The sequence below is a fragment of the Nelumbo lutea genome, chromosome 2, assembly GCF_056320005.1.
Source record: "Nelumbo lutea isolate HS-2025 chromosome 2, American lotus-T2T, whole genome shotgun sequence".
NCBI lineage: Eukaryota > Viridiplantae > Streptophyta > Magnoliopsida > Proteales > Nelumbonaceae > Nelumbo > Nelumbo lutea.
This window is the reverse complement of record NC_142685.1, coordinates 5915808-5938827: the sequence shown is the minus strand read 5'-3', so window position 1 is coordinate 5938827 and position 23020 is coordinate 5915808. Positions and strand designations below refer to the sequence as shown.

Below are 23020 nucleotides of genomic sequence, written 5' to 3'. Positions count from 1 at the left end.
AATAGTACAACATCACATCAACGTTCTTTTCTTAAAGAGATGATAATAACAGGATTCAGAACCGCTATTAATTAGGTATAGAAACATTATTTGAAAATTCTACAACTAGAAGCAACAAAAATAGCTTACTTGAGGTCTATTTTTTGAGTTACCCTCAGACAGATAGCCTTTTCTCAGGAAAATCGTCATATGCACATCAGTTTTCCAAAATGCCCAAATTACCTCTCTGGATCTGCTATCCACAAGTTCACATCCCTGCCTACAGCTCCACCGTATATTGGGAGCATCACACATGAATGACAAGGGTCTCAATGCGCAGGTGTAGTGTAATGTCTTGTGGTAGAGATGACATGCGAGAACAGCTTGTGGGTAGCTGATCCGAGCCCATATTTGCACTTTCTTTCACTTGACATTTCAAGGAGAAAAGGACTCGTTCCACTCTGCTTCTTTGGCTGGTGGAGGCTTTTGTTTTAAAGAAACCTTGGGTTCTTTTGTTTTATTGGATTAGAGAACAAAATCCCGTCACACGTAGAACAAACAAGGTTAATTCATTCGTTTTTTGGCCATTAACGCCCTGTGAAAGTTTAAGAGGGGGGGGATTAGGTATCTGCAACTTTTGATAGGTAAAGTGACACACTCTCCATAGAGTTTTGGAATTAAACCTAAAAAAAATAACTTCCAAGTTCCAAGGTGGTACTCTCAATAGACAGGAGTGGACGTCCCTAAAAAATGGTAGCCTTGCCGGTTCTCATGTGTAAGAAAAATACAAAAACGCAACCAACCAAAATGGCTCCTATAATCCTACTACAACACCGTAGAGAAGACCTTGCATGAAAAAATAGACTCCATTTAGACCCAAATGAAATTTATTATTGCTCAGAAAATCGCAAACCGGACACATTAACCAAAATATAAACCTGCACTGTAAATAAAAGATATCTTCCTTTTCCCAGGGTCGTTGGCATGGATCCCTGTTTTATACCAAGATTTTGGCACGGAGAATGTTGGTGTTTGGTCGTTGGCATGCAGCAGGGACAATGGCAAAAAAGGCAGGGACGAGGATATGGATGAGGTCCTCGTTGCTACTCAAGATGATGTTTCAATGCCTGGCTCAGAGATCTTAATTGATGTTTTTGACAGGCTTGCTTCTAGCTCATTTAACTCATCCATGTCCAAATCATCGTCATCATCATCCTCATCCTCGTCAGGAAGCATGTTTACAGCAGCAGGAACTGCAGCAGTTGAGGTACTTGGCTTATCTGTCGTCGATTCATCCTGGGCCTGCAATAAATTGCAAGTACAATGAAATCTGTGGCAAATTGCTAAGAGAATAACCATTTTTTGGTCAAATAGAGATATGTCGTTACAAAAATGTTTTGTATTCCCAAACCACTCGACCCCCCCCCCATCTTTAGCTATGCAACTGTCCTCATGGCTACATGATGAGTACTACACCCTACTTGTTTACAAAACACCAAGTCAATAACGCACAGGATGGTACAAGTAAAACAAAGATCAAACATCAGGAAGACGGCTTTTTATCAATATTCCACAACAAATTGTACAAGTAAAAACCGCATTTACTTCATTTTAATGGAAAAAAGACCTACAGATCAAGAACACTATGTATAGGATATGCACAAGGATCATAACCTAACGAAACATTTCTTCTCATGGAATCACTGAATCCTTAACTTAAGATGGAGATGGGTATATTTACAGGTCAAAGTCAAACCAGTGTTGAGCGTCATAAACTATGGGATTCTGTTGCCTCACAAATTGAAAGATAACACCTCGGCCTTCATTATATATTCCAGGATTACCAACTCAAAATGTGTAGCACTTTGGGAAGATCAAATATCCTAACCAGGAAATTGGTTGTACCTAAGCTAATGCAATGCAATCCATATTGGGGGATTTTGACATGCATTTAGTAAGTCCCGAACTAAAATTTAAGCAGTATGCAGTGTAGAAGAAAATCCGATCACAATTGTTCATGATATTAGGTTGATGAGGTTGCATGTCCTTTCATAGAGAGATTGGACTTCCTAGTGATTAACTAGACTAATTCTTGGAGAAAGTCTAACTCTTGTCCTTTTTGGCCCTTTGTTTTTTCTGTGGATCTCTTCATCCAAACAAAAGAAAAGAAACAATTAAAATGATAAAGAAATTCTAATTTACTTATCAAATAAAAGAAAAAGAAATTCCTATCATAACAACATTACATGTTGAATGAACCAGTCATACTATTACATCAGCAAATCCCAGTATATGCATATGCAAAGTTCAATTTTATTTCTGCACTAGCTCAAGTATGAGGAAAGCCTGGCAATAATGGTATCATATAACACCATGTTTAGAGTTCACAAGGTATGCAAATAAGACTATAATTAACACAAGAGAAATAGGCCTAGCCCCAGAATGAAATATGATGTGTAATAAATGTGACAGCATATGAGAGCAATGCCTGATAAATAAGTATAAACGAGGTAGTACAACTGATATATCATCAGGGAGAAGAAATGCTACTTTCAACATAGGTTAGAATTTAACAAAGTAGTGATTTTTTTTCACATTCCATCACATCATCCAGCTCAGGAATTTGTGAAACTCGTGTGATTTCCAGACAAGAATAAAAAGGAAAAATGGCAGTAATACCTTATGTTCAGTGGCATCAGATTCTTCTTCTCTTTGATACTTCTCACATGCCTCAGCATCATCAACAAACAAACTAGCATCTGATAGAAACAGCTCACGGCCACTGAAATCAAACAAGTTAAAATCAATCAATAATGTTATGAGTGAACTGCACCAGTAAGGAGTAATATTATGCAAGCTGAAGGGCCTAGAAGAGCAAAGAGACCAAAATGGCATGCATTGAGGAAAAAATATGGCCGTCTAAATTCAACAGCCTGGATTATCAACAGGACTCTCCCTGCATGGCATGTTTGTTCACATAGACTCCTTGTAACAGTATCAGTGCTGGATGCATTACTGGGTCAACTAACATATTACACAGGGAGAGCCCTGTTGATTTCCCAGGCTGTCATACATGAACAGCCAGTTTCTCATGCATTGAAATAGTAAGAAATAATTTTGTGGGCTCACAACTTAATAATGGATATGGCCCTTGATCATGTGGGATGGCAAAACAGGAGTCATATAGACTCCATATGGTTGGGATAAATTTTGGTTAAATTTCTTAAACCTCCACTGACATTTCTCACAAATATTTAAACCATCCCTGAACATTGACCTCTCCAAAACTCACTCCTTTCCATTAATTTGACATCGAATTCTTAATAGAAAAAGATAATATCTTCTTTTAAGCATAATAACAAAATTCCAATTTTGCCTGGGGATAAAAGAATATTGAAATATTCATTTGACCGATTTCATCGCCATTCTACAAGACTTTCAAGAAAACCTTTCCACAGCAATTTGACCAGAATCCCTAATTCTTAAAATTGGACCTGTTTCTCACCGCTTGAGGAACCCCCAATTCTTCAAATTGGACCTGTTTCTCACTGCTTGAGGAACCACCAATGTACTCCGGAACTGGTTTTTCCTCAACTATAGACTCTGTTCCCATTGCTACAGCCAGATCAAAGGAACATTCTGAATCAAGATCCTTTTCTACAAGATCATCAGATGCAGAATCTGCTCCATTAAACTCAACTTTGAAGTGCTCTTTTGTCCAAATTCAACCTCAGAAATTGTATTATGCTCACCCATCTCTGCTACCATTGGACAGAAAAGGAACAAAGTAACCAAGGGATTGAAAGGAAATTAATATCAAATAAGTTTGTTCTTTATATTTTCCTTCTCCCTTGTGACCACAGTATGAAACTGGTCCAAATCAATTGAAAAAAGATAAGTCATCCAGAAAGGGAATTGAAGGATGGAGAGACCATGTTGGTTTCATGAGCTTTGGGGCTTCACTGGGTTCTTTAATGCCAGGATTAAACCCTACTATTGCAGAAGATAGAGAGAGACTGCTGTGAGAGTTTCAGAAGATCTGCTTCCGCATCTCTACTGAGAGAACTTCAGAGTCTTGGTTATGCAATTGACTACTAATGAACTGAAGTAGTTTGAGAGGTGTATAGTGAAAACAAACCCACTTTAGGTGGGAATGCGATAAAAGAAGTAGGTACATAGATAAATTTATAATTTGTTGCATAGTAAAGGCATAGAGATTCTATAAATCATGGGACAGTAAAATCCATTTGTTATCAAATGAAAGATAGTGAAATATAATTTTGGTATATTTTTATGAATTCTAATCTAGTTGTAGCATACTGTATATATGTTGTGTCTGCTTTATGTTTTCTTTTTCTTTTTATTTTTCTTGAAAGATGGAGGATCCACGTAGGTCTGTGCATTTCCTTTTCCCCTCTTTTTGAAACAGAGTTTGAGTACTTCTAGTTTCACTCTAATGCAGCAAATCTTAAAGTTATGTAGGTCTTGATGTTGTTAAATGCTGTTGTTTAAAGACTAGTAAAGATTTTGAGCAACAGATAGAATACATGTTAAATTTTCTCCACAATTTGCGCCTTCCCATTCATTGCCCAAATTAACTTGTTTGTTTATTTTCTTTGCAGCTATAGAGGATAGTAGCAAAAGGGGGGGGATAACTTGATATTGTTTCATCCTGCTGATCATCAAACTCTGGAGTTCCACTTGCAGACAACAATGCAAGATTTCTTTTTTTTCTTTTTTGAGAGAGAAAGGGAGAGAGATTAATTGATTATATTAAAGAAGAACTTCAAAGGTACATGAGATTACAACAGAAAAACAAAAAACAACAACATTTAGAGATTACAAGACAGATTTCTATAACCAAATAAAGCTTCCCTGTGGGTACCCGACTTGGCCAACTGATCTACCATATAGTTCAACTCTCTAGGAGCCCAATAAATCTTTGCATTCAGTGCAAACAAGATATCTCTGGCCTCATGTAAATAACGAGCCAACCTCCAAGGGCCTTATTCCTTCTCCCCTAACCACTTAACGGTATTAGTAGAATCACCTATAGTGGTTAGAGAAGACAAACCCCTTTTGTTTGCTATTCTGAGGCCTGTGAGAGCTTCCAAGATCTCTACTTTAGTTGAATCAGTAGTCCCAATTGGACCACTGAAGACCCAGCAAATGCTTCCATCCATCAAAGCTTAAGCTGAAATCAGTCCCTTCTCTTGCAGGAACAAAACTAAACCTGTTAATATAACTTGGAGACAAGTGAAGAATCTCCACCACATTCCTTTGAAGATCACCCAAAGAAATTCCCTTAAACTCCTGAGAATTAACTGCCTACAAATTACACAAAAAATGTGATACGGGAAAGCAGCTCTTCAAACGATCTAGCTATGTTATCAAATAAGCGAAATTTTCTTTCTTCCCACACACACCACATCACCACCTAAGCTACCACATACCAGTAAATTTTTCCTCTTTTGCTTAACCCTTTGCCATGCCACTACCAATTTGCCAAATAAAATCTTCAACATGCTCAGGAGCCACCCAACTAATACCCAACAAGGTTAAGAAAGTGAACCCAAATCCTCCTTGTTACTGGACAGTGAATAAGGAAGTGATCGAGGTTTAAAATGTCGATGTCAATGGAAATGTCGCTTACCAAAATAAGGACATGTTGGAAATGTCAAGGGGAAATATTGTACAAATTAGAGACATTGTGGAAATATTATGAAATATGTAGAAATATGCAATGATATTTTGTATGATGATAAAAGAAGCATTAATACATATTTCTAGACTATTATCTTATTCCCAACCATTATATAAAGCTAAGAAACTAAGATCAATAACAAATTAGTAAATGATGATTTACTGATTTATTATGCATTTTTATGTTTTTACAAGGTTATCTGATATTTTCTTTTCTTATTTTTAATTCTGATTTATTATAAATTCTACTATATTTATTTCACACTAGTAAATAGAAATATATTTATTCTGATTTTTAAATATTAAAGTTATAATACATTATGTTTTATTATAAATTTAATAAACTGATTCTCCTTTTTGTAGTATTAAGATTATGATAAATTCTGATTTCTTATAAAACTTAATGAATATATTATGATTTTTAATACTAAATTTATAATAAATTATGATTTAGTATAAAATTTAATAAATTTATTCTGATTTTTTATATTAAATGTAGAATATGATTTACTATAAAATTTAATAAACATTTTCTGATTTCAATAAATATTTTAAAAAATACTAACTAGTTAATATTTTATTACTTGAAAAATATTTTATGTTTTATATTATAAAGTAATTAATTTATTCTTTCATTAATTCTTTTTTATAAATATTTTATTTGAAATATTAAATAGAAATTATTAATGGAATAATTTATATTAATATACTGTATTATATTAATATAATATACTAATATATTATATTATTAATGTACATTAGTCGACATCCTGTCGACATAATAGGAAAAACTGTCTTTTTTTTGGTTATTTGGACCAATTTGGTCGACATTTCCGAAATATAGGAAATGTTGACCGAAATAATGTAATTGTTATATTTTTTTTATCAATTGTGTAATTGTTATATTACCATCCATTTTCATGTCGGTGAGCCTCGACATCGACATATGTCGGTCGACATTTGGCGACATTTGAAACCATGGAAGTGATCAGAAATCTCTATCACCTAGACAAAGGATTGAGAACCTCCCAGCAGGGTGGAGCTTCGTAATATGAATGTCGGGGATTTCTGGGGAGATATAAACCTCTCTTAAGGAGTGAAGAAGGTCTGCAACTTCGGCTAACTCAGCTTCTCTTAAAGGTCTTCTGAAGTCTAAGTTCCAGACTTCCAGTTAAGTCCAAGAGAGGAAAATTGGGCACACAAGGCAACAGTAGCTTCTTGGGAAAGGGATAGGTTAAATAAGCAAGGGTAGGTATTGGCCAAAGTAGTATCCTGGTATCCCCCCACAATGATGCAAGATATTGCTGCCTCATTCTCATTGCTGGTGGAATTTCAAAAGTGGTTTTTTCGTGCACAACCTGCTGGAACTATTGTAAAGAAGCAACTAGATTCCCAAGCCAGTCTCAGTTCAGAGGAGGTTTATGTTCAGGTGTCCTAAAGATTTGGAAGCTGTATTTTTGTTCCCTTCTTTCAATATTTTGTTGCCACTTCTCATTTATTTTTGTGTATCTAAGCTCTTTCTTAAACACTTTTGATCCAGTTGTGTAATTTAAATATTCTGATGTTTTGAAACTGCAGATCATCAAGGTTAAAAAATGGAGGATTGGCCGTGCAAAAAAAAAAAAAAAAAAAGAAAGAAAGACAAAGGGGGATTATTGCTTGCTGACAAGCTCACCTGTTGATATCGGTGCTCATTACTGTACAGTACTATATAGTACTAGAATTGCCAGGTTGACAAGGGATTATTTCTGGTATGCTGGGCTCTGGTATGAGTGCGGAGAAGACAAAGACAAGAGTGAAGTCATTATTTCTGGTATGCTGGGGCTCTGGTATGAGGGCAGAGAAAAAGGCGAGAGTGAAGGCATGAGCTTGCATTTTGGACACTAGTGATGAGTGTTTCTACCTACCTGACATTGCCCTTTTTTGTCTAAATAGAGACAAAAGGTTAACTTTGTAATTCAACACTCCTGGTCCATTCAAATTAGTGAAAAGGGTAAGTGTAATTAACCCCAAACATCAGGGGAGTTTTAAGTAGTTTACCCATAAAATTTTGGTGAGTTTATGTTGAGAATGATATATTGAATGAAGCATATCCAATGTGAATGAGAAGAAGAAATGAGATTTTTTTTTACTTTTATTTTTTGAAAAATTGTGGCATCTACTATTGTAAGCTTTGCTTTGATGGTAACTTGGGGAATTTCTTGGTGAATACAACACTTAAAGTTTGGACTCTGGATCTTGGATTTGAAATACTGTTGAAGAAATTGAAATCCATTTAAATGCTGTTTAGAATTGCTCTAAAAAACTTTCCAATATGCAATTAGTGCATTTTTATGGGACATTGGAGAAACCATTGAGTGAAGAAGATGGAGAACGAGATCTGGCGACAGCGATGATCTGAACTGAATCTCCGGTGACAGCAACAACGAGATCTGGTGGACGAAGAAAGAAAATGGGGAAACTTTGGAAAATGGTAGCTCTAATCGGCCAAAAAACTTTCAACTTGGAGCTATTTTCAGGAGAACAAGAAGACCTGCTCAAGGTAATGGAAAGAAGCAGAGGTTCCTAGACGAGACTGGTTCTCTCTATTGAAGAAGCAAAATGGTGGAGAGACTACACTCAAGAGGTACTTAAGAACCAACGAAGAACACTTGACAAAAAATATCGAAATGAAAAGGGAAGATTTCTGATCCCTCAATTAAAAGAGAATAAATGGGGGAGAAACATCTGCATCCCAGAAGAACACTCTAGTGAAGGCTAAAAAAACTTTGTCAACCTGCTAAGTGATTTCGTCCACACAAAAGAGAACCACAGCCCTCCAACCTTAAACTTTTTTCCCCAGCTCGAGAAAAGAAGGTTGTAAAGGCTGGAGGTTCCTCTTTCATCTGAGTAGTTCACCAAGCTAAACCATTCGAAAAATGGAAACAAGCTTTCGTTTGCACCAAACCAGAATCCCTGTCGTGGAGAGAAGTCAAACTTGGTCTCTCAACAAACTTTCGCACTCGAGAGATTTTAAATCTCTTCCCGCTTGACTCCAATAGGGTGGTGGGCGTCACTCCTTCTGAGGAGTTAATTTTAAGATGGGTCAAACTAGAAAAGCTCTCATTGTATGGAAGTTCATCTCTTTAGAACGTTGGGTTCCAATGGTAAATGTGGTTCCAGATCAACTAAACTTCAGTGGCTGGTTAAAAATCCATGGGACGCCCTTGTGTGGTGGTCTAGTGGAGATTGACAGCAAAACTCAAAGTCTTCCCTCTTGAGAAGGTAATCTCTGCTACCAAGAAATCCCATTCTCTGCCACTAAAAAATAGGAGACGAAAAAGCAAGGTGGGTCTTGCCACTTGTTCAAACACTGTTCAAATTTCAAACAGCTGGCACCTTGTGGACTCACGCTTGGTTGAGGATCAGAATAAAACTCAAAAGACAATGGGCCCAAGCCCACTTCTTTCTCGGGGTCAAGCTTCTTCAAAAGGCCTTCCTCCTGGGCCGCAGAAAGGCTTAAGTGCTCAAAGCACACTTGAGACCCCAAAATTTCTATCAGACACAGCTCCAGAAACCCCTCTGAGCTCGAGTAGACATCCACAGAACTCCCTCCACTGCAGACAGTTCAAGCTCCACTCCACCCCTTCCATTGACACAAATGATTCTAAAGACACAAAGGATTCAAGCCCTTATGTTTCAGAGGCCGAATCAGATCCAAGGGAAACGGCTTTTTCAAGAGCTAAAAACCCATTCGATGGCAAGGAAGCGTAGAGTTGTTCGAACAGACGCACCTGGTCAACCCAGAATATGGAAAGGACTGTGACATAGCTTGCCTTGAAGAAGGCAGAGGACAAGAATCGCTCCCCCATTCAAGCTCCCCTCCTATGGAACACCCCTCTTCTTCTAGAGCCCCCATCCCTCTGTCGTCTTCTTACCATTCAACTAATGTTCTCAACTTTCTGTCTCACAGTACCTCTTGCTCTACTCTTTCAGGTTTGAATGAAGTGTTGCCCCAACCATGTGCCAACCCAAACCATCAAGCAAAGTTGAACAGTGACTCCCTCAATTCGGACAGCTACAGAAGGGTCATTCAACCAGACGAAGATACTTTAGACATGGCAAGAAAATTGGGGATAAGCAGAGAAAAGGAAGCCTCCCTTAATAAAGGAAAAGAAAAGGGAAATGATGGCAATTGGAATTCTGAAATAGGGAAGAGCGGGAAAAGGAGCTCAAAAAGAGAACTAAAGAGACTCCAATGGGGATTAACTGACAATAAAACATCAGGTCTTAGGGCAGATAAGAGAAAATCAGTGACTGGATTTCAATGAATATATTAAGTTGGAACTTCAGGGGACTGGGAGGCCAAATTAAGAGAAGTCTAGTAAAAGATACTTTAAGAAGAGAAAGGCCAGATATAGTCATTTTGCAAGAAACCAAGAAAGAAGCGGTTGGCATGAAACCGTTGAGAGCAACTTAGGGAATCCGAAGAAAAAAATGGGTAGTTCTCCCAGCTATAGGCACTTCAGGGGGAACTATCTTGGCTTGGAATGAAGAGGAGGTTACAGGCATTGAGATAGACAAAAGAGAGTTGGATTCCCAGCTATAGGCACCTCATTTTGTTCACTAATAAATCTGGTGGTCTCAGTTGGATTCTGACAGGAGAGTATGGACCAAACAATCCTTCAGATAGGCAAAACTTTTGGGAAGAGCTGGATTCTCTGCGAGAGTATGATGATATTCCTTGGGTTTTAGGGGGGTGACTTCAATGTCACAAAGTTCTCCCAAGAAAACTCCAATAGAAGAAAAGTGACTAGAAGTATAAGAGAATTCTCCATATTCATATCCAGACACAACATTTGCGATCCCCTTCACAATGGCCAATTTACATGGTCAAACATGCAAGAAAATATGATAAGGTGCAGAATAGACAGATTTCTAGTTTCTCCAGATTGGGAAAAGCAATTCCTAGATCTCATCCAAGAAATCAGACCCCGTTGTACTTCAGACCACTGGGCACTAGTCCTGCGAACAGACAAGGTTCTGAAAGTAAAATCCCCATTCAGGTCCGAAAAAATGTGGACCATGTATAAGGACTTTCACAAGAAAGTAACCTCCTAGTGGGAAGAATATAAAGTAGAGGGTTGGTCTGGCCACAGATTTCAACAGAAGCTGAAACACCTAAAAAGAAATCTGAAAACCTGGGGAAAAGAAGAGTTCAAATCCTCAGAGGAAAAAAGAACTATCCTCTCGGAGCTTGAGGATCTAGACCAAAAGGATCAGGTCGGTATCTTGGATGGAGAAGGAAAGAGAAGAGAAGTCTTGAGAAATTCCTAGGAGAACGTTGTTAGGAGGGAATAAATCTTCTGGTGACAAAGGTCTAGGATCAAATGGTTAAAGGAAGGTGACAACACTTCAAAATTATTATGCAGGAGAGAAGAGATGAAGAGAGAAGAAAAGAGAAGAAGAGAGAAGAGAGATTTGACAGTCAAAAGTTATGCTGGCGGTGCCAGCTTTAGTATTTATATTAGGGCGACAAGGCATAAAAAATAAAAAGGAAGAAAGTTACAATAGTACCCCTGCAATACTATACTTAAATAACAAACGGCTTTTAGCCCTGAACTGCTACATGGAACCTACTAAACCAGGTTCTCGGTGACTGTTTCAGGCCATATAATGATTCTTTAACCTACACACTTTCTGTTCATTACCTTGATCCCGGGAACTAGGGGGTTGTACCATGTATACTTCTTCTTCAAGGTCACCATTCAGAAAGGCATTCTTGATGTCAAGTTGATGAAGATCCCAGTCAAGATTAGCAGCTAAGGAGAAAAGGACTTTAATGGAGTTCATCTTAGCAATGGGTGCAAAAGTCTGCATAATCTACCCATACACTTGTGTAAACCCCTTTGCCACTAAACGAGCTTTATACCGCTCCACCGTGCCATCAACCCTATGTTTTACTGTGAAAACCCATTTACATCCAACTAGATCCTTCCCCTCAGAAAAATCTACTAGTTCACATGTGCCATTTTTATGTAAAGCATTAATTTCTTCCTTCATAGCATCTGTCCATTCAGGCGCCAAAACAGTTTTTGCCACATTCTTAGGAATAGGAACATTGTCAATGGAAGAGAGAAAGGCCCGAAAAAAAGGTGAAATGTTCTCATAGGAAACCAAGTGGGAAATTGAGTGTTTAGTGGTGCAATACCTAACACCTTTCCAATGAGCAATAGGAAGGTCAAGGTCATTAGCATTAGAAGTATCAATAGCAATAGGGTCAGGAACATCAATAGGAACCAAGGTTCCTGATTGGGTAGGATCCTCCCCCGGAGAGTTTGATGGCATTGGTGGTACAGCTTCTAGGTGCTCCACAGCTCTTGAACATGGTTGCCCTTTGTGATGACGAAAGAAGACACGAAAGGGAGGAGGATCAGGAAGAGGAGGGAGTTGAACCAGTTTCTCCTCATTCCTGTACTCCCCCTGAGGAGACACATGGAAGAAAGCCTCACTCTCAAAGAAAGAGACATCCATAGAATATAATGCCTCCGAGAGACAGGATCAAAGCACCGCTATCCCTTCTGAGTGAGAGAGTACCCCAAGAAGATGCAAGGAATAGCATGAGGAGTCAATTTTCCACGAGTGGGTAACAAATTTTGAACAAAACAACGACAACCAAACACACGAGGAGGAAAATAAAGAAGGGGAGTCTTAGGAAAAAGAGGTTGACGTGGGAATTTGCACTCTAACCAACGAGAGGGCATACGACTAATGAGATAGGTAGCACAAAGGACAGCCTCAAGCCAAAAACGTTTCGGGACATTCATATGAATTAGTAACCCCCAGGCCACTTCAAGAAAGTGTCGGTTCTTTCTTTCAGCGACACCATTTTGTTGTGGTGTTCAGGCACAAGAGCTACAGTGAAGTGAACCCCGCAAAGCAAAAATCTCCGTGAGATCAATATGAAAATATTCTTTGGCATTATCGGATTGAAAAACTTGTATTTCAGTTTGAAATTGGGTGAAGATCATCCGTTGAAAATCTTGGATAATTTTTGGTACTTCATCCCTGGTTTGCATGGGATACACCCATGTATATCCGGAGTAATCATCAATAATGGTAATAAAATGCTTGTAGCCACTCTCAGATGGTAAAGTAGCAAGGCCCCAAACATCAGAATGAACAATGTGGAAAGGAAATTTAGATTTATAATTCTTTGAAGAAAAATGAGTTCTACACTGCTTACTCAATTGACAAGTTTGATAAGTAAATTTTGACCTGACACTGACTTAAACAACTTTGGAAACGCCATTTTTAAAGACTCAAAAGATAAATGACCAAGACGACTATGCCATAAATACACCTGACTCTTACAAGATTGAATTTTCGACTCCGTGACTATAAGACCAACCTTATTCTCCAGCATTTAGAGCCCATCCACCATACATCCTCTACCAATCATCTTCCCCAAGGCCAGATCCTGGATCACACAGTAAGAAGGGAAAAAGGTCACTGACCAGTTTATGGAATTAATAATACTACTAACAAAGAACAAATTAATAGGAAAGGAGGTGATAGGTTTGAAAGTAAGAGAATCCTTGACCAGCTATGGTAGAGTATGATCCATCAAGTAATCTCACCTTGTCTCTTCCAGAAAGGAGGTGATAGGTTTGCAAGTAAGAGGACTTGCCAGACATATGTTAAGATGCTCCAGAACTAATTATCCAAAGAGAGTCAGGGGAATCGAATGCTACATGGAAAGTTGTGGCAGAGTTACCTAATGTAGATGCAAATGAAGTTGAGGGAGGAGCATCCATCTGACGAATTGCTCTACCATAGAGCTCTAAATGGTCGCGTAAGGAATTAATAATATCCTCCCTTGGGTTAGAACCAAAGGTGTGTGTTTCAGTCACAGTAGTAACGGGGAGTTGATTCTCCTTGAGTAGCCATGTTTGCCATAGTGTGCTTTCTTGTACCTTGCTGTCCTGACTTCTTATTCAGATCTAAACCTTGCTTCTTACTCAAATCCTGAGCCCATTTCGGCTTTCCACGAAGATCCCAGCATGTATCTCGGGTGTATCGGGGTTTTTGGCAATGGGTACACCACAGTTTGTCTTTGTCATCCACCCATTTCTGAAAGCCCCCCTTCTTAAAGGTATTTCCCCCACTTGTAGTAACATTCCCCTTCGCTGCCAATACAATTGCATCCCCTCTAGAGTTATTCATCGAATTCCTTCTACTTTCTTCTGATTGTACTAGTGCATAAACTTCTTGGACATATGAAAGATCCTTGCTACAGGACTATGATAGATTCATATGCAGGATTCAAGCCATGGAGGAAAGCAAACATTCTTTGTTGGGAAACAAGTTTCTTGTATGATTTTGCATCTTCATCACACTTCCAGTCCACACTCTGATAATGATTTAACTCCTTCCAGATAGAGGTCAAGTCTGAATAGTACACAAAAAGACTCCTCTCCCCCTATTTACAAGTGGACAATTGTGCCTGTAACTAGTAAATTTTTGCATAGTGACGCAGCTCAGAATAGGTTGATTTTGCTTGTTCTCAAATCTCATTTGCCATTTCAGCCCACATAAAATTCCTTCTTACTTGAGGTTGCATAGACACTAAAAGCCAGGACATGACCATGTTGTTTTCCTAGTCCGATCTATCATATTCAGCACTCCCAGAATTGAGTTATTTGGTTCTCCCATTTATATATACTATCTTTCCCCTTGCAGTAATGTATAACTCGATCACGCTCGACCACTCTAAATAATTTAAGTCATTCAAGGGAATAACAGCCATGGGAAAGGATAGATCCACACCCCCACTCATTCCATTCTGCATTGAGGAAACACCGGATGTGGCAGAATCTTCACCACTCATGGTTACAGATTCAAAAAACACTCTTAAAGTGGGCACAAAACCTTATAAAAAGGTAGTCTAACACCAAGGAAGATAGGAACCCCTTTTTCCTTTTGAAACACAACTTTTTTTGTTAAACACAGGTGTTGTTACAGCACTAACAGGTCATCCCTTGGCCTACATAATCAAAAAACTAGCTGTTGTCGCAGTGCATACAGGTCATCTCTTGACCTACGCATCAAACACAGTTGTTGTCATAGCATGTACGGGTCACTCTCTGACCTTCAGGTTCATCATAAAGGCTGTTGTCGCAGCACATAAAAGGTCTTCAATGACATACATTTTACACAGGAATCAGCCAACCCCACAAATAAGGAAAGAAAGAGGTGCTAATAACCTCACATCCAGCCAGCAGACCTAGTACAGGTTTTGCCCAAGCGCACGACCAGAAAATAAAGGAGGAGAGAAGTTACTTCAGTGCTTGAAAAAACTGGATCTTCAATAACCCAATCAGTAGATGGCAACGGCAGATCTGGAAATCTGGTGCGAAGAAAACAGTTCACTCAATCTCTCCTTTCAGATCTGATAGTCCTGGTCTGATACCATGTTATGTAGGAGAGAAGAAGAGAGGAAGAGAGAAGAGAGATTTGAGAGTCAAAAGTTATGCTGGTGGCACCAGCTTTAGTATTATTTATACTAGGGCGACAAGACATTAAAAAATAAAAGGATGAAAGTTACAATAGTACCCTTGCGGTACTATGCTTAAAGAACAAACAGCTTTTAACAAAAATTCTTCGACAACTATGCTTCAGGAAGGCGTAGGAAAAACCACATCTCAAAAATTAAAGTCGACCAAAGGGAGGTAGAAGATGCACAGGAGATAACAGAGACTTTTCTTAACCATTTTAAAGAGCACTATTCTAAGGAAAGTTTCAGAAAACTAACACTAAGAAGCTGGGATGGGCCGACCCTAACAGAAGAAAAGAGGATTTGGCTTGAAAGAGAATTTTAAGAACAAGAAATAGGGAAGCAGTTTTTGACGTGGATGGAGATAGAGCCCCCAGGCTAGATGGTTTTCCTATCTTCTTCTTTCAGACCTGTTGGGATATAATAAAAGAAGATCTTTTGGAGGTTTTTAAGGAGTTTCACTCTTTGGCTGTTGTAAATAAAGGTAATAATTCGACCTTTATTTGTCTCATTCCGAAAAAAGGTGTCTTGGAAGTAAAGGATTTCAGGCTTATAAGTTTAGTAAGGAGTGTGTACAAAGTCTTGGCAAAGGTTTGGGCAAAAAGGATCAGAGAAGTCCTAGGAGATTTGGTTTCACCTAACCACTTTGCTTTTGTGAAAGGTCGACAAATTGTGGACAGTATCCTAATAGCAAACAAAAGTGTTGAAGAGAGAAGGAAGAGTTGCAGGTCAGGTCTTCTTGTCAAACTAGACCTTGAAAAGGCGTATTACAAAGTTGATTGGGATTGCTTCTTTCAAGTCTTGAAACTGAGGGGTTTTGGAGTTAAATGGTTGCAGTGTATGAAAGGATGCATTAGCTAAACCTGGCTTTCAATCCTCTTGAATGGAAAGTCCATACGTTATTTCAAGGCAAGCAGAGGTCTTCGACAGGGATGTCCGCTCTCCCCTTTTCTTTTTACTCTAGTGATGGATGTTTTCAGCCAGGTTGTATACAAGGAAAAAAATCTGAATTTAATAAAAGGTTTTGAAGTAGGAAGAGGTGCCCTGAACATTTCCCACCTTCAATTTGTAGACGATATTATTCTACTCTTGGAAGCTGATCTGGAGAACATAATTAATGTGAAAAGGGTTCTAAACTGTCTTGAACAAGTCACCAGGCTGAGGGTTAACTTCACAAAGAGTAGTATGGTGACAATCAATTCAGTTGAAGAAGCTCTTGTGGAAAGGTTCAAGGAAATTCTGAACTGCCGAGTGGAAAACCTTCCCCTAACCTATTTAGGCTTGCCTCTGAGTGGGCACCCAAAAAGTCCAAGTTTTTGGGAGCCGGTGTTGGAAAAATGTGAAAAGAAGCTAGCTGCTTGGAAACAAATGTTATCTGTCAAAAGGGGGAAGGCTAACATTCATTAAGACTTCCCTTGCAAAGCTGCCCACCTATTTCTTCTCAGTATTCCAAATTCTTGGCAAAATCAGAACAAAGATTGAGAAACTTCAAAGAGACTTCCTTTGAGATGGTGGAGGGGAAAAAAGAAGTCATCTAGTGAGTTGGGCTCAGACTTGTAAATCTAAAGAGGCGCGAGGGCTGGAAATTGGTCACCTAAAAGAGAAGAACACTTCTCTACTTGGAAAATGGTTGTGGAGATACCCTAAAGAGACAAACTTTCTTTGGGCAGGTGTCATCACCAGTAAGTACGGGTTGGACACCAATGGTTGGGACCACAACCTTCATTCAAACCATATAACTTCATCAAGTCCTTGGAAAGGTATCATCTCAACCTCTAACAAATTCTTTCCTTTCATAATATTTAAAGTGGGCAATGGTACTAGAATAAAATTTTAAACTGATTTGTGGTGGGGCAACACTACTTTAGCAGTTTCCTACCCTAGACTTTTTAACCTCAACCTAAACAAAGAAGCAACCATCTCCCAATGCCTCCCCTCTTCCCCCACCGAGAGAAACATAAACTTGAGCCTTAGAAGACCCTTAAGGGATTCAAGGATCAATGAGTTAACTGAACTCCTCCTCTCCCTCAAAGAAGTCTACATCTCCCTTAATTCCCTAGACTCCCATGTCTGGAAACCTCACCCTATAGGCAAATTATCCTCCAATTCTTTCTTCAAGGTTCTGGTTGCACAGGAGCATAATTATCACTTCCCTTTCAAGAAGGTCTAGTGCAACTACATCCCCTCTAGAGTGTGTTTCTTTGTATGAGAAGCCTGTCTGCACAGGATAAACACTTGTGAGCTATTGCAAAAGAAGAATTTTGGCAGACTTTTCATCTCCCCTCATGTCTGCATCCTTTGCCTAAGAGAAGGGGAATCAACCAACCATCTCATCATTCACTGTCAGGAAACCAGGGACATCTGGAGCCGTTTTCTACAGCTAGCTGGGTACAGCTGGGTTGCTCCAAACCACCTCCAGGACTTGCTCCATCAATGGCAAGCAAAAAGACTGAGTAAAAGAGGCAAGGTATATTGGCAAATAATTCTGCAAGTTGTACTTTGGGGAGTTTGGGAAGAAAGGAACAACCACTTGCTTGAGAATAAGGCTAAGGTGGCGTTTGATAACACTTTTCAGACCTCTGAAGTCTGAAAATGTTATTTTTCAAACGTCAGAGGTGTTTGGAAGTGTATCTAAATTTGGGTCTGGAAATTATTTTCAGATCTAAAATAATAAGACTTGAGCCAAGCGCTGAACTCAGATCTAAAATAATAAGACCTGAGCCAAGCGCTGAACGCATTCAGATGCGTTTCAGACCTGGCCAAAAGTCCAAAATACCCTTAAAAACATGATTGTGTTTCTCCCTCTCACCGTTCATCTTCTCCACTTGACACAGCGGCGAACCAACAGCGGCAAGTAACTCCTCCAGTGAACCAGCGGCAACGAATTTCGGCCACTATTTTTTCGTCTTCCTCCTCCTCTGTGGTCCCGCGGATTTCGTCCTCTGTTTTTCATTTTCGACCGCCGCTGCAACTCTCGACAGTGGCGGCAAGTGACTCCTCCGGTGAACCAGCAGCGGTGAGTTCCAACCTTCTCTCTCTCTCTTCTTCTCCACTGAGTAGATTTTATTTGTATTAATTATTTTAATTTTTATTAATTATTAAATATTTTAATAGTTTTAAGATATTATTTTTCTAATTGTTAAATACTTTTATTGATTTATGGACTTCATTACTATTTTCATGATTGTTTTAACTTTTAATAATTTGTTTTTAATTTATAAATTTATATGTATTTTCATTTTTTTTCTTATTTTAATAAATTAATTTTTTATTTGTATAATTTATTCATATTTTTCAATATTTTGAATTTAATAAATTATTTTTATGAAATAGTGCAAGTTGAACTCAAAATTATTGAATAGTCTAATTTAGGGGTAAAATAGTAAAATTAGTGAATTTCATATGCTAGAGGTTTGATCCAACACAAACAACCTTCTTTATTCAGAGCCTCTAAAAAGTCAAAAAAAAAAACTCTTTTCAGATTTCAGACACTTTTAATATCTTTTTAGCTGTTCAGATTTCAGATTTTAGATTTATCAAACACCACCTAAGACAGAGGCTGGTCTGATCTCTCACATCATCTATGTAATCAATGGGCTTCCAGTTCAGACAAGTTTAAAGGAGTCTCTATAAATGACCTAAACAGGGATGCTGGTTTTCTCCTTTTCTCATTCCCCCACCCCTCTTCCCCATCCATAGGAGGTCCTTTCCCAGGAAGGAAGGAACTTGGACTCTAAGTTTCAATGGAAGTGCTTCAGGTAGCCCCGGAACTGCTGGTATTGGAGGAGCATTAAGGGATGAAAACGGGAACACTTGCTGGGTGTACAGCGGACCAATAGGTATAGCTGATTCTACAAAGGCAGAAGTGATGGCTGCACTTATAGGAATCCAATTAATCAGCAAACTAGGCATTCAGCATCTATCCATAAAGGGAGACTCAGCAAACACTATAAAGTGGTTAGGAAGACAGGAGGCTGGGCCATGGAGACTCAGTCATTTTCTGACAGGGGCAAGGGATCTACTGGTAGCTACAAGCTTACACCTGTGCTGGAGCCTGGATTCCAAGGGATCTAATGCTCTTGTGGATGGGTTAGCAAAATTAGGTGCTCTTTCAGAAGTGCTGTTTTTGATATGATCCCTCCTCTGTAATTTTCAGGGGTCTGGTCCCTGTTCGTTTGTCTTCTTTGTACACCCTCTTGTGTACCCCTCTATTTTCTTAATAATTTCAGTTAACGTTTCTCAAAAAAAAAAAAAAAAGAAAGAAATGAGATACCTCATGCGGTCATTGTTAGCCCTCTCTGCCCGTTGAGCTGCAAGGCCAGCCTCTCTTTCTTCCATCTTTTTCTTTTTCCATTGCATGAACAGCTCAGCGGTCATTGGAGTTGAAGCTGTTACTTTTGCACGCTAACAACCAGGAACAAATCAATATGAAACTAACAGATCACAAATTCATAGTAAAATAAAAGATGTTCTTAGTTCTTACTGCAATATGGCAGGCCGCAGGCAATGAAAAAAGGCTAAATTTGTATATTGCAATTATTACCTGATCTTCAATCTCTTCCTCAACAGATATCTTTTCGGCCTCCTCCTCCAAGAGAGCCTTCATTTGAGACTTTAGCACATATCCTGGTGGAAGAGCATGTCTGTAATGGCAATCTTTGCCACCATTTGGACAAACCCAGAACCAACCATATTGTTTCTTCTCCACAGCTTCCAGAAAGTACTTACAGACCTGCTCATATTCAGAAGAACTGATGAATGAAGCTGCAAAAAAAATCAACCCTAGTCACACAAAATATGTATAAGATGTCTATGATTGTATGCCTACTTGCCTATGATTGTCACCCATTCAAGCTAATGGATAAAATGCTCAGGATAGAAAATAAACCACATTACACCATCATCAACATCAGAGCCTTATCTCAACTATATGGAGCCAGCTACATGAATATAGCATTTCCAAAAAGTAATGGAGAACTACATGGATGCTCCTTTGTCCAAGTAGTGGCGCAAATAGCCATATTTCCAACAAAGAAGACTAATTACCAAAAAAAGTTGTTACTATAGCAATGTCAAACTCATTGTAGAATGTAGATGCTTTTCAAGGGATTTTGAAAAGGGGCAAAGAAATTTTATCATTGAATGAACACAGGCAAGGACTCCATTAGAACCCCAATAATCACTTCAGAATACAAAACTCTATATACCAGCTCAATTTTCTAAATGAAACCATATCAAATAAAGCTCGTGACATTCAACAACTACAAAGAAGTTCTCCAATTCCTACATCGCTTGCCTTATCATTCTTAAGGCATCTTTTAAAATTTTAGTTTCCAAAATAGACTTAAATTAAATGGAGTATTTAGAAGGTGTTTTCTCCTCTATATCCGCTGAAGGCATTGGCATTTCTCATGATCTGGACTAAATGGTTTTGTCATTTGGGGTTGAAATTAAAATCCACATGTTCTTCATAGAACTCTGTTCAAAACTTCTATATCCCCTGGGCTGTTTGGGAGCTTCCTCCACATGACGCGTTGCCACATTCAGTCCCTTGCTTGTCATTTTGGCTAAAAGAATATTTGGGGGCAAATATTCTTTTACCCCACACCCATGGCAACATGTCATACAAAAGCAACATCTGAATTCTGAAATTGCAATAGCCGTTTGAATACACCAACTTACATAATATTTTTTGTTCCACAATGTAAATGTGAAACCATGGATTGAAAAACGAACTAACATAGAAGGGAAGAAACACGAATAAAAGTAGATAGACGGAAACTTACAATCTCAGTAGGTTTGTTCTGGTTATACTCTTTCTTCTTGGACTCCACAACCTTTTCAAGTGTCTCTTGATCCCAATCCTCCATTGTTTCTTAACCAGGCGTAGTGGAAAAGAAAACATAAAGAGAACAAATGGGGAAAAAGAACAGAAGTCAGGCACCGAAATCACATATAATAACAAAATTAGAAACAAAAAAAATGAAAACAGAAACAAACAATGGCATATATTATATCACCTTGATCACGTTTATCACTGTAAAGGTCGATCTTTTCACCCTTCCTCTGAACATTCAGGTCATGTGAGAATTTGCACTTGAAACCTTTGGTGCACTGCCCTACCTTAAAAAATTCGCATAATATGGACTTGGGATCAACACCTGAGAATGAGACAATGTCAATGAGATACATACGAATTCAAAAACAAGCATAAATGCAGAAGCTCCACAAGATACCGAAAATCCGAAATCACTCGCTGGAGTCATGTAGAATAGATTTTTTTTTAAAGTTCCAAAGCTAGAACTTGGAACATGCATGCACGGCTTAAAACGGATATGTCATAGGGCGTTAAAATTTAGTATTTCAGAAGATTAACTTATTTTCGATTTCAATTAACGTTTCAATAGCGAATCCTAATCAAATGATAAGAAAATCTACAATTCGACGATTTGATGCCGTGTGACTTCGAATGCCTACTGACAGAACACAGAAGACAATACCAACTGGAACTTTTGGCTGACTGACAGCAATCTTAAACAAATCATTCAGCTCTTTCTCTCTGGCCTTATCTTCTTCCTTCTTTTTCTGTTCATCGAATTAATTTTGTAAGCAATTGCATCCATCGGCAACATTAGCATCAAACATATAAAAAAGAAATAGAGAATAAAGGAAATAGGGGTTTCGCCGCAGAGGTAGATGAAAAAATAAAAGGAACCAACGTACCTTTGCGGCGACCTTAGAGGGGTCTGATTTGGGTTGTACGGCTTGTTGGAGGCTCTGAACGTATTTCTGGACATTTTTGCTCTTGTTCTTGTTTTTGAGTCCGAAGGTCTTGTCTTCGACAATCTTCTGCTTCTTCGCTATCTCGGCTTTAGAGGGCTGCTTTGGAGGCATCTCTGATCAGCACCCCAACAAAAAACACACCCGTAACACTAGAGCTGTTCTTCGTTTTCTCTGTTCTCTCTTCTGTCTGTTTACTCTGTATCTGATTGAACAAGCAATGGCGATTTTCAGATCCACGTAAGTCTCACTCTGAGATGGGCTTTGCTATAAATTATAATCTCTACAACGACTTAGGGTTTTGTTCCCCTGAGAGGGTTTTACCCAACTCAAAGTGAAGTTTAGGTTCACAATGGAACGCGATCCCACTTTCTCAGTTCGCCCTCCCACTCATGCGTTTATTTGTTCGTATGTTAAGAATTAAGAGTTGCAGGGAGAATACCTCCTTTGATGAAATCGGGCTGGGTATTGCAATGCCAACCATGTGCGTACCGTGGTGTATCCGATCAGAAATTATATTACCAAGGATGTCCTCATGGTCCTGACTCCTCCAATGGTTTTCGCCTTTGGGCTGGATTGGGCTGGTGTTAGTAAATAGAATGAATGGTTTAAACTTTAAAGTAGGCCGGACCCAGGCCCATGCGGGCCCGAAAGCTCCTGTCCGGCGACGGTACAATGTAGAGAATTTAAATGGAGTGATTTGCCCCGATTTCCATTGGCTGTGTTTGTTTTCATTGATACGGATCAGTGTAAAACTCCATTCATGCATTTGTTTACGAAAATTGGTGTAAATCTCACACACGATTGAGTTTTGCATCGATAATCGATTTAATTACACTTTAAAAAGTTCCAATGGTTCACTCATTTTTAACACATCGGTGTTGAACTCCATCAATGGCATTACACCGAAAATAAATGCAGCCTTGGATGCACTCACATAATTAACAGGGCTGGATCGAGACATATCCAAATTCTATTATAAATAATTAGATGAAAACATGTTTTTGAAACCAAATTCAAGAA

At 38.7% G+C, this 23020-nt stretch overlaps 1 protein-coding gene across 2 annotated transcripts; it reads right to left on the bottom strand.

The window, feature by feature from the left end:
• Positions 1–614: 614 nt before the first annotated feature.
• LOC148868276 (Zinc finger C-x8-C-x5-C-x3-H type family protein) lies at positions 615–22565 on the bottom strand. 2 transcript variants are annotated; one of them, XM_088968948.1, is made up of 9 exons: positions 22440–22565; positions 21941–22202; positions 21718–21802; positions 21238–21378; positions 21004–21092; positions 19761–19949; positions 19491–19621; positions 2659–2761; positions 615–1281 (listed from the first exon to the last, which is right to left on the bottom strand). In XM_088968948.1, exons 2-9 carry the CDS (start codon positions 22109–22111, stop codon positions 1087–1089), a joined length of 1104 nt encoding a protein of 367 aa, XP_088825074.1. In that variant the 5' UTR covers positions 22112–22202; positions 22440–22565; the 3' UTR covers positions 615–1086. The 2 variants fall into 2 exon arrangements, with proteins under 2 accessions (XP_088825074.1, XP_088825073.1); XM_088968947.1 differs by lacking the exon at positions 22440–22565 and having other exon boundaries at positions 21941–22283.
• Between the last annotated feature and the right edge of the window lie 455 nt (positions 22566–23020).